Below are 12,489 nucleotides of genomic sequence, written 5' to 3' on the forward strand. Positions count from 1 at the left end.
ACGTGCTACAGTATTACCAGACATGACTCTTGCAGCTACATGGAATGACTGGTTCGCGTTGCCAAAAAAAAGGCATGTTCTGCTGTCTGAAAACCAACTCTGAGCCAAATATTTAGTCAGTCATTCATTTTTAGCCCATTTCCAGTACAGGAAGTTTTTGGATACATTGTCATTTACAATTGGAAAAAAATTCATAACTGTTTTGTTAACTGTCTAAATGAGACAGTGGTCTGTCATTCCGGGGGGGGGGGAACAAAAAAAAAAAAAAAAAACACCAAAGCCAAACAACCTCTATTTGAAAATGTTTTCCATATTTGAACTATAAGAAGAGAAGTTGACCTTATTGAACTTCTTCTACAGAGTAATTTTCATATGGAAGTTATTAGATTCTAAAGTACTTTTCCTCATTTTACAGTATGCTTTTATTAGCTGATTTTGTGATAATATATGGGATTGTGTGTAAGTGTCCAAATTGCAAAATGCATTTTTCTTTTTTTTTTCTTAATCAAACTGAATGTTATAAAACTTTTCTGCTTTGGTTTTGAGAATGAAAAATCAGCATAAACAAAAGAAACTCTGAATTAATTAAGGAGACACACAATGTAGAATTGTCCAGGTATAAAATTATATCTGTATGTTGTGTAAATAGTAGGATTATTTAAATTATCTGTGACGTCTCTAAAAAACCAGACTACCATTACAAGTAAAGTGACTTCTTGAAGAAACTGGAAAAAATATGCCTAAATAGTTAAGTGTGCTCATTATAAATGGATAAAATTAATTTCACAGTAATTACTGTTAGACCCAACCTAAAATCCATCACACAAGTTTTCTGACTGAAGTCCTGGTATAATTAAGACATATACCATGGCTTATCAAAGTAGAATGAACAAATTTAAAACAGCAATGGGATATGTCTGTCACAGCATTCTAGTTTCCAAAACTGGGAGACTGTTTTTTATTATATTTTTAATGTATCCATTCTCACTGTTTTGCAGACAGAGACAGAGAATATTTTCCCAAACTCTGCACAAGGGGAATATTTATGCATCTGGAGTTTTTAATTCTGCTTATATATACAGAAGAGCTAATCGGAAGCAGTGAGAAAATTTTTTCTAGTTTTACTGAGAATGGGATTTGATTTGAATGTTGCACTAAATACAGAAAAAAAATCAGAAAGAAAGAATTGTGTGGCATGTGATTGTGTTATTTAGAGACACACAAAAAATACCTGCAAATATAATTGTTTCTGGAAACCATTAGATTAATTTGTGTTAATTAGTACTATCCTGCATTAAAAACATTGAGTGTGTAAAATGACTGCACAGACTTGTACCTGCAAAATTACTGTTCAAGCCAGTTTTAAAATATAGCATGCAAAACTTTCAGATGCAAAGTGATTCTCCTTAAAGCCATTTATGTTGGAAGCTCTTCTGCAGTCCTCCCAGTATTTCTTTGTAAAAGTCTACTTTCTGGTGTCCTTTTAACACACAGTGCAAAAAACACTACATGGTACTTCAAATAGTTTATGATGCACTTTATTTTTCTGTTTATTTCCAGAGGAGATATGTACACTTGTAATAGCAGAAACTTTTCCTGAAGATTCAGGAATTTTCACCTGCACAGCAACAAATGAGCATGGTTCAGTAACAAGCAGTGCACAACTAACTGTCTGCTCAGGTATGTGACAAAGAAAAAGAGGAGCTTTTAGTCATAAATCTTATATAATTAATTTACCTGTGAAGTTGTCAGTCTGCTTTCTTTGTGAAAAATAGCTGCTGTGAGACAAGGGGTTTCTCAACCTCAGTGCATTCATATAAAGCAAACTGGATGTTTCTTATGTTCATTTCCTGGTTTAATATTTTTATTGTTGTGAAATACATTTTTAAAGTTCTACCACAAAGTTCTGGCATATCTTAAGCATTAGGGTTCAAGACTAGATGGCAGCAGAGGCAAAACTAAAGAGATGAAATTATGCTACTAAAGGTGGCCTTCTGTAAAATAAAACACTGTGACATGGTGTGTTTAGTTTTGTGATATGTTTCCATATATATTCTCGTGGGATGCACTAATCTAGCTGCCATTGCAAACTTGCCATGTATGCAGTCATTCTTCAACATTTTAAAATTATTTGTTCCTCAGTGATCCTGAAATTCCAGGAGGAGCAAGTCTTGTTTTAGCTATTGTTGACCATACTTGCCAATCTCAATTAGTGCCTTGATTCCTGAAATAGATTGATAGATTTGTAAGGTTGTATCGAGTAAACTCAGAAAATTAATAGCCACCTATGTATCCAATTCACCATAAATTATCAATAGGAGGACTAGAAAAATACCTTCAGAAAACCAAAGATATTTCACCTTTAAAAAAGGGAAAATACACCTTGTATTTACCATATACTTTGTCTATGACTTGTTGAAGAGACATTCTTTTTGATTTCTTTTAGCCAACTTGGAATGCTCTAGTGATGATTTCCATAATTTCCCACCACTTCCTCCAGCTGAAATTAGCTCTCTTGAGCTTCCTCCTAAGAAACATACAGATATTCACCAAGCAAACCACACTGAGTTGAGACCTGGTGTGATAGACCTTCAAGAAGAGCTCCATTCGTCTGAGGAAAAATCAAATGGCATTCATCCTCTTCATGGAGTAAATGGAATGATTAGCAGCAAGCCAAATGGTGATAAATCCATCCCACCTCCAGCTGTCTTGCTTTCACCCACAAAGGAGCCACCACCTGTGCTTGCCAAACCAAAGCTGTGAGTATTTTTGTTTGTGGTTTTTTTTGTTTCCTATAAACTTGATATTTGTTGACAGCAAATTTTTGCCTGAAGCGATTTAGCATTAGACAAATGGACAGTCGCTGCGCCTGTCCCTTGAACAGTCTTCCTGCTGCTCTGATTTATGTGCCAGAGAGCTGAAAGCAGGAGACACTTGTTTTCTTTACTCAGTGCTACGTCAAAGGGAGGAACATTTTATATCCCAATGTCTTCAGAGAGGTTTAAGATAAAGTCACAAAGAGAGAAATATTGTAGTGGCTGTTGCTTTGTGCCTTTTTTTCCCTAGTTGCTGTACCTAAAGATCATAGTGGCCTGAGATTTTTGGATGTTATTTCTGTTTCAGTGCTGGTTAGGTTTCTGGGGGTTTTTTGCATGTGCTTGGGTTTGTGTATTCAGTGGATATTCAGGTGTGTAGTGTTTTTAATATTTCTTATGTTTATGTATAACACAGAGCTCGTTCTGCTTTCAGCCACATTACAGTATCTCTCCTGTAGCTAAAAATCTGTGAAGGCAAAGCTCTAGGAAAGGCGAGTGGAAATAAGTGGTAAAAAAATTACAGTTGCATTTTGTTAATGGTGATACCTTATGCATAACCAATGCTATGCTCCCTATTAACTTATAGTTTGATTTTAACATTGCACAGACTCCTCTTTTCCATCTCCCTCAAGAATATTTGGAGTGTTATGAACTAAAATGCTACTTTATTTCATTTGCATCAATAATCAGAAGGAACTGTAAATTATAAAAATGTTTTTAAGAAGAATCATGAAACATGGTTTTCAAGCTTAGCAAAATCATTTGCTTTATACCATGTTTTCACAGGAAACTTGAAAAATATAAAAATGCTGCTCTTTTAGCACTCATGTCGAATTTAAATGCACAAAAACACATTTGAGGCAGCAGGCTAATAGTATCCCCTTTCTACTCTAGCCACTCTTTCTTTCAGTTGCTCTTTGTCATTCTAAGCAGTCTCTAACAACTGTAGAAGGGGAGGAGGAGTGGAAGAACTAGAAAGACAGTAGTGAAATAACAGTATATATGGTGGTGGTTGCATGTATGGGAGGAAGGTTGCTGAGAATGGCAGCTTGCAGAGGATATGTGATATGGAGTAAGCCAGGTGGTCCTGTACCCAGCATATCTGTTGCAAGACCCACTTATGAAGAAAGGAGATTATGGCTCCAGCAGAGCAGTAAAAAAGAAATTTCACCCCAGAGCTTTCTTTCCCAGAAACAAGGTTGCCTGAGATAAGAGAAAGAATGTGGTATAAAGACTTTTCATTGTGTAATGTTCACAGCTATGTGTGCAAAATTTGTTTGTTTTTAAACACAGAGTGAATGTAAAATACAGTAATGTGAGCGAGATGCTATTGCAAAAGTCCCTTCAGCTGCTGATGTCCAAATTGATGACCTTGGAATCCCCAATGTAATTACACTTGAATTCTATGTTTTGCGATTAACAACACTTAATGCACAAGAGACTGATTTTGATCGCAGTCAAGATAGATGTTTTGCTTGGCCAAAGGCAGTGTGAGTCTGTGCTGCTGTCAGAAATTGAAATCTTGCCTTCTCCTCAGCCAAGTATTTTGCTCCCAAGCACAGTGATAGCACAAGGAAGGGAATGAGTGCCAACAAGAGGAGAAAAAGAAATGTCTGACTGCAGAGACTTGAAATCAACTTTCAGCATTTGGAAAACTGCTTCCCTGGAAAAAGTGAACAAAATAATGAAACTAAAATTAGCTGACTAGTAAAGGAGCTCTCTCAACCTTGAGAATGATCTCTCTTGAAAAGGACTCATCTATGGAATTGTATCTGTCCATAGATTATTAGATGACAGAATCACCATATACTACAGTGAATAAGAGCAAACACACTTATTACAACCTTTTTAAAAAGTTATTTAAACTTCTAAACTGTTAACTATGGAGAGAGCTTTATGCTTCTGAAAATCATTAATAGGTTTATTTTTCAGGAAGACTGGTTTTAAATTTCCAAACTAATCTTGTTTTCAAGTTTATCCAAAATTATAAATTACTTAACAGATTTATCTGTGAACTCTCCGAAAACAGTTTCTTCAGCCAACACTAAAAGTAATTTCAAGGAGTTTAGGAATAAGAGGCTGGTTTTGGGTTTGTGTTTTTTTATTATTATTTTTTATTTAACAAGAAGGAGAGACTGAGTACCTTCTTGAAGTGTGAAATACATTTGCATCTTGGCAATTTAGCTATAACATACACCTATAAATAATGGTTTATCACAATTCAATCTAATGCAAGAGCAGACATGCTACAGAGAGTTACTGTAGTTGTTTTCAGGCTTAAAAAGTGTTTTTAAAGTCCTACAAAACATTCAGATTGTGGTTACACACTCTTTTATAATCCTTAAGGCATCATTAGTTGTTGCTTCAGTTTGATGCTAAGAATATTTAAAAGAATTTGATATGACAGTATTAAAAAAATTGTGGGAAAAATGTATATAGAATGAATTGGGGAAGTAGCCAACACCAGATATTTTGCTAAAGTAAAATCTAGAAGACAATAATTCTAAATATGGTTAAAAGGCACAATATTTCATGATATGTTGTTTGCAACATGAGTTCCTGTAGAGTGGAAGGACTGTTGAACTGAGACAAAACCCCCTGACTTCTGTGATTATCTCTGCTGCAGTGACCTGTTTGAGGAGGCTGAGCTATTATTGTGCCTTGGATTTTTGCAGTCCATAATGGTGTAATGCACAGATGAGGTTTCAGAAGATCCCCAGCAATGCATGTTATCTTAAGATATTTTGCATCTCTCAAAATCAGGCAAATTATGTTTATATTTATTTCAGTGTGAAGTCTGTGTATGAAGGTTCTGCCTTAAACCCCTTATAATCCTAAGTGTGAATGTCTGCAAAAAATACACAACAGTGTTCTGTAGAACAGTATATAACATGTCCATGGTTTCAAATTAAGAACTTCCATTCAAGTGGCGCAGTATAATTATTATTTTTCCATTTATCTGTTAAAACAGTAAGAGAAAAAAGGATGGTGTTCATCCGTTTACTGGATGTACCTTTGTGATGTCTGTTGGCTTTGTAAAAAGCCATCATTTTAAAGTTCATAGACTCAGTGAAACTACGATGTGGTGCCAGAGCTTGCTGACCAGAGAGCTTCTCTGCAGTTGTCCCACATTCAGCCTCTTTGTGTTGGAGTGTTATTCAAGTCTGTCATATATAGTGACCACAAAGAGTATAAGCTTAAAGGGAGTTTATTATTTCCATAATAATTGTATTGATATCTGCAAGCAGTAAGAAACTGTTTAGAATATTGAGAAGAGCTGGATAGAAAAACAATATGTAAGAATAAGCAACAGTTCAATGATTCATGTAACTTTACATTCATGAGCAAAGGTCCGTCCATATCAATTTCTTTTGTTTCATCTACTGTGCTCTTTCAAGGTTGATAAGGACCTTTGGATCTTTATCTTGCTGTTAAAGTCTACCCTCAATAAAGCCTTGATCTACACATATTTCCTACTGTAGTAGAAATAACTAATGCTAACTGCATTTTCTAAAATGTAAGGCAGGATAACTGCACATGAGGTTAATCCCTTGATAATGGTCAAGTCCAAAGCATTTTCTGCATCTGTTTTCACAATTAATATATGGATGTTTCATTTGTAATGCTGTTTTTCTCTCATTCTATATAAATACATTTTAACAGAAATGGAGTTAAAACAAGGAAAAGTTTTGTGAAGCATTTCCATTTCAGTGATCAACAGACACTTGGACTAGGCCTTATAATTTACTATTAACAAATAATATATGAAAATAGACAAGGCTTTATGGGAGAATATACTAAGAAATAGGATTTTTCCTCATTTTCTCAGACTCGTTTCTTATGCAAAATTTGCAAATCCTGAAAAGGAATAAAAAGTGTTATAATGTCTTCTGACACACCCGTGGACTGAATGCAGTAGATAACAGTAAGTTTAAAACAAGGCATTAGTTGTCTTTTTTTTGTGATCTTGGATCACTGTGAAAATCTTTGTGACCACTGGAAGACAGAAGAGCGGAAATAGGAAGTGTTATGAAATATAGGTTGAAAGTCACATTTCATTGCCTGTTTCAGATCAAGGACTAGAATGATCCAAAACCAGTGGCAGTTATTGCTGAGAAATTTCCTTTTTACTTGTGTCTTTGTTAACATAGTGTCAAAGGGTAATTACAAATTAATTTTAAGCCTTTTAGAAACTGCAGCAATAGAAGTCTGAATTTCTTTCTAACAATAGATGTGAAAAACAAGAGAGGTTAAAGGTGATACATTTATTTTTTAGGTTTTTTTCTCCTTTTGGCACCGGTATTTTCTGACCCAAGTAGGTGGAGACACCTAAGTGTACATCCTGCCTACATAAAAGCTAATCAGTATTTTAAGCAGAAAAGTCAAATATCCTTGAAGCAGTCATGAAATACGTATGCTGTGTGTGCCAGCACCATGCTATGTACGCAGGGCTTTGGTATTTTTTCAGATTTGTAATTTAACACTGAAAGTAATCCAGTTTATAGGACAAGTAGGGGCATGAGGGAAATTAACAGAATCATAGAATGGTTTCAGTTGGAAGGACCCTTAAGGATTATCTAGTTCCAGCCCCACTGGAAAGAGCAGGGACACCGTCCACTACACCGGGCTGCTCAAAGCCCCATCCAACTTGGCCTTGAATGCTTCAAGGGATGGTGCATGCAACAGCTTCTCTGGGCAGCCTTTTCCAGTGTCTCACCACCCTCACAGTAAGGAATGTCTTCCTAGTATCTAATCTAAACCTCCCCTCTTTCAGTTTAAAGCTGTTACTTCTTGTCCTATCACTAAGTGTCCTATCTGCTCTGGATTTCCATAGGCCCTCTTGAGGCACTGGAAGGGCTGCTCTAAGATCTCCCCAGAACCTTTTCTTCTCCAGGCTGAACAATCCTGGCTCTCTCAGCCCATCTTCATAGGAGAGGTGCTTCAGCCCTCTGAGCATCTTTGTGGTCTTCTCTGGACTTGTTCAAACAGGTCCCTGTCCTTCCTGTGTTGGGGACCCCAGAGCTGGATGCAGCACAGCAGGTGGAGCAGGAGAGGGACACTAAGCTTTCTCAAGCTGCTGGTCATGCTTCCTTTGGTGCTGCCTAGGATATGGCTGGTCTTCTGGGCTACAAGTGCACAAGTCCTGCCACTTGCTTGAGCCTGTGAATTTTAAGCTTTCAGTTAAAGTTTAAACACATGCTTTAAACTTTAAAAATCTTTTGCACCTCCAAGAGCGTTCTCCCTCTTTTCTGCCTGAATGTTGCTTTATAGCTCTGTCACCTCTCTCATAACTTTGTTACCACCAGTTCCTTAAGGTACTAAGAGGGGGCTTTTTTCTAAGAAAAGGCTAACAAAGGTTGGGGGTGGGGGGTGGATTGTGTATTTAAGGCAATTTTTTTTTTCTGTAACAAGGTTGAGTAGAATACTATGCCAACAGTTTATGATGCACCTTTGAACCAGAAAATGTAGCAGGAAATGTTGTATTATCCATCTGCAAACAGTTTATGGTTAGTTTTCTGGTAACCATGAACTAAAAGCATTGAAATGAAACATTTTGATTTTTTTAAACATTTCTGATAATTTTTGTTATTGTTGTTTCTGGTTTTTTCCTTCTTGCCTAAGTAATTGGGTGGATTTAATACTTGGAAATTATCAAGCAAAGGAAATCCAAGCCATCAGTTCTTCTAAAATGCAGCATTTTCTGAGAGGTTTTCAGTGTGCTTTTGGATAAGGACTTCCTGCAGAAATATTCAAGGATTCTCTTGGTATTACAAGATAGAAATATCAAACAAAATTATTAAATGCTTCCCTGCATGCTAATCCTTGCAGTTAAATCATCATAGGTACTTAATTTTTACATGGCTTTGAATATGGCTTGCAAGCACATTTCCCTTGGTGTTCTTTCATCCCTGACCATGTAAATATCCAATCTACACATCATTTTGAAATTGTAAATACATCATCTTATGATGGTTATGAGGAGGAAGGTAGGTGAGAAGGGATATAGTTTTTGTTTTGAACCACCTTTGTTTACTCTGTCTTGATACAGCTAAACCCATTTGCCAGGACTGCTGACTTCAGCTGTAGAAAGTAGAAGTTGAAGCTGAAAAACTGAAACAGATGGTGTTCATAATTCTGGGTTTGGTTTTCAGGAAAAACTAAATTTTAAAGTTTCATTAATAGTATATCTAGTATATAGTATGTCTAGTATATAGTATATCTAGTCAGCTTTGCCTTCTGAGTGACTTCCTAGAGAAAGGTCCCATCTGATTTGTATTGAGTTGTATTTTAACTAATTTTAACTAATACAACAGAAGATTGCACTGTCGTTTCCTTTGGCACCCAGGTCTGTTGAGAAATTAAAAAAAAAACGCTTCTGCATACAGCACTTAGTATTCTAATCCAAAATGACAGACTGGAAATTCTTACTCAACTGAGATATGACATCAAAAATACAATAATTATTTTAGAAAATCTGCTTGTCCCCAAAAGTGCAGCTTTTGACAGTATTTTTTATGATGTTCAATTAGTCAACAAATTGAAGTAAAAGATCAACCAATATCAGTTTATGAGACAGAGGGAGGTACTGGCCAAAGCTTGTTCTGCCAATCCTAATTTTCTTTGGAAAATGTGTTTAGTATAGTCTGGATAGATAAATATAAAGTTTCTTTTGATAACATGAACTTCAAAGTATTATGGACACAACAGTTCTCTATGATAGGCAAGCATAATTACGTGAATGGTAGTTGGGTTAAATAGTTATTATGTTTGAGTGGGATTTCAAAGCTACATTACTTTGGCTTGAAATCTTCAACAATATGAGGACTGATTAGTAATTGCTTTATTATTCTTTCCTACAAGAAATATATTTTTTTTTTAAATAAGGTAATTTGAGGATGTTTTTTAGCAAGGATAACTTCTGAATAGCTAATTTACTGCATGCTTTTTAATATCTAGCCAAAGAAGAAGCTAAACTATCTGAACACAAGCTAAACTTGTTAAAAAGGACCTAAGGTTGGCTGGCTACCCTCAAACTTCCAGTGCCTACTCTTTAATAAACTTGTTCTTGGAATTCACCTTATCAGAGAAACTACCTGCAATTAGTCCTACTCATCTGCCTGCAGTTGGTCATGCCCATGCTTTAAAAAAAGCTCCGCAGAAGTGTGAAACCAACTTTGAGTAAGATTTGCTGGTCAGGATGCTAGCTCATGAAGTTTAGTCAAAAACTCATATCGTTATATAGCTACTTGATTTTATTATTTTTCTGATTTTGCCAGATTTTTTTTTTTTTTTTAATTAAAGTGATGGAATTGTCAGATGGTTTCCATGCTTGTTCTATCTGTTATTGTACTACTAAGTTTTTCTTGTAGGTCATTTCAAGTTTTTATCCTTATTCTCAGGTATATCTGCCATTATCTGATACATTTACTTATATTAACTTATATTTAAATTGTGTTTAAATTTTTTGCCTCACATTAAGAAATGTTTTCTGGTGGTGGAAATGAGAGACTGGAACTCAGTGGCATTGGCTTTTGTCTGGTTCAATGTGCATGCTATGAAACATAGCTGCAGAATTTCCATATGCTATTTTTTTTGTCATAAACAGAATCAACAGAGGTAATTAAACATATCAGAGAAGACCTAAGAACTGAGCAAGTGCTTCAAGTACTGCTCTGTCAGCCTTATTCTTGCGTAAGAAGCCTTATTGTTCTCTCAGAGGTTTTGTGGAGGTAAGAACAGAAAAGCCTTATCCAGTGGAGGGAGCTGTGTTGCTTGAGTAGATATCTGCTGAGGAAACAAATTGGTATTTTCTAGAACACTGACAAAACCATGTAAGAGACAGTGACTGTGACTTTCAGAGGCCTTGTTTATATCCTAGAAGGAATACCGAATTGGAAGCACAGGTCTAGAATTTGACTGCAGAGGCAAAGTTCAGTATTTGGTTTCAAAATAGTGGTAGGGAGGGCAGAAAAGACCCCATAGCTAAAGGCTAGTTTTATTTACACACAACAGTTCTACTGGTGTAGAAAATGTCTCCAAGGGATAATGAAGGGTTGGCCTTAGTGTCAAGTAGAACAGTTGTTTGCTAGAAATATAATCACCCTCTTATTTTTTGGGAGACTTGATAATATGTAGTATATATGTAGTGTTTGTCTTAAAAAAAATACTCATGAAAACCTAACTTGGTTGATATCTGGAAGGTTCTAGAATTCCTTCCTGTTATCCTGTGTCAGGCCTTTAGGTATCTTTGCCAAACTCTGTAGTGTGTTTAGTGAGAAAAATAGTTAGCATATATGAAAGTAATGGAATTGGACACCTAGTAAACACTGAGAATTTTGCTTCCAGAAGATCTTGGCAACCCTCTTATAACCTCTCAAAGGCACTGTTTTTGTTTCTTTCGACTAATAGTTATTTCTGATCACAGACTTATTAAAGCAGATCTTTGTGGTGTTTGGTAATATGCACTTTATGTAATATGTATAAAATATCTTTAGTTTTCAAGAATGTGAAGCATCAATTTAATACAAGTGGAATTCTATGTGTCTCTATTACCCATTTTGTGATATACTACACATACCTTTATACCGTCAAAATATTAGTTTCTTGCATGTTCTTTGAAATTTTTTTATCTTATCTCCATTATCCTGATTCTGGAATTCATCTGGATTTTTTGGACTTATCCTTGAAAACACTTTTCATGTCCTCCTGCATATATTTGAAAGTCACAGTTGCCAATTTTCTTTTTTCCCTCCTTCTCTCTTTCCTTCTCCCTCCCCCTGTAACTGACCATTGTAATCTTTCTGCTTGTATCTTCTTTCTGTTTCTGTAAACTTTTAAAGAAATGTATGTAGAGTGTGTTTTTTCACGTTTTACTCAAGTGCAAGAGTTTGTCAATCAAGACTTTGCTTGCTGTCCTCCTATCTCACCTTCTCACCCCTCTATGGTAAATCCTGTACGTAACAGACATAGGATTGTTCAGTTCGAGTATTTTATACCTAAGCTGCTTTTTTGCTTTGCCTGTTTTTGTTTTTTTTTTTTGTTTTTTTTAATTGCAGTTAGATAACTAGTGTGGTATGTGAATTTAATTAAATGTTGTGTTTTGAACAAAGTGTTTTCAACAACTGGCAGCTGCACTTGTATGTCAGAAAATAGTTTTCAATAAATTTATTGGGGGTTTTCACTAGCTGTCAAGACTCCTCAGAAATCTGAAGATTGTCTATAAGTTTACAACCTAGGAAATAATAAGAAATGCAATAAGGAAAATAAAAGTAGTCAGATGAGAAAAACATGTTTGCAAATAGAAGTACAATTAAAATAACCTTTGATTTGTTGACTTTTTAATCCCCAGTTCTCTATGGGACATCTGTATTTTTGTCTGTTTTATACAGTTGATAAATATCATTCCATGATAAGCTGATTTGACATCCAGAGAATGATGGTGGTAGTGAAAAATCTATTTAGGAAAATGGGTAGAATAGCATTAAAACATATTTAACATTTTTTGTTATATGTCTTATGCCTGTATCCCAGAATTTTCCAAATCAATAAAATAATTGAAGGATAGGAACTATATTAAAAAAAAACCAGAAGGATTTTAGACTGAGTGAAGAAGCTTACTCGGTTAAAATTTTATGATGGTGTTCACAATGATTGCAATTATCACCATTTTCAC

At 35.4% G+C, this 12,489-nt stretch overlaps 1 protein-coding gene across 4 annotated transcripts in view; it reads left to right on the plus strand.

Moving 5' to 3' along the window:
• Nucleotides 1-12,489, plus strand: part of PALLD (palladin, cytoskeletal associated protein) — a 183,180-nt gene that overhangs the window by 72,937 nt on the left and 97,754 nt on the right. For all 4 annotated transcript variants that reach the window (XM_058420519.1, XM_058420520.1, XM_058420522.1 and 1 more), the window contains exons 8-9: nt 1,561-1,680; nt 2,447-2,759. In XM_058420519.1, the coding sequence (XP_058276502.1) occupies nt 1,561-1,680; nt 2,447-2,759 (433 nt within the window). The remainder of the gene's footprint in view (nt 1-1,560; nt 1,681-2,446; nt 2,760-12,489) is intronic.

Source organism: Hirundo rustica, chromosome 5 (genome assembly GCF_015227805.2).
Source record: "Hirundo rustica isolate bHirRus1 chromosome 5, bHirRus1.pri.v3, whole genome shotgun sequence".
Taxonomy (NCBI): Eukaryota; Metazoa; Chordata; class Aves; order Passeriformes; family Hirundinidae; genus Hirundo; species Hirundo rustica.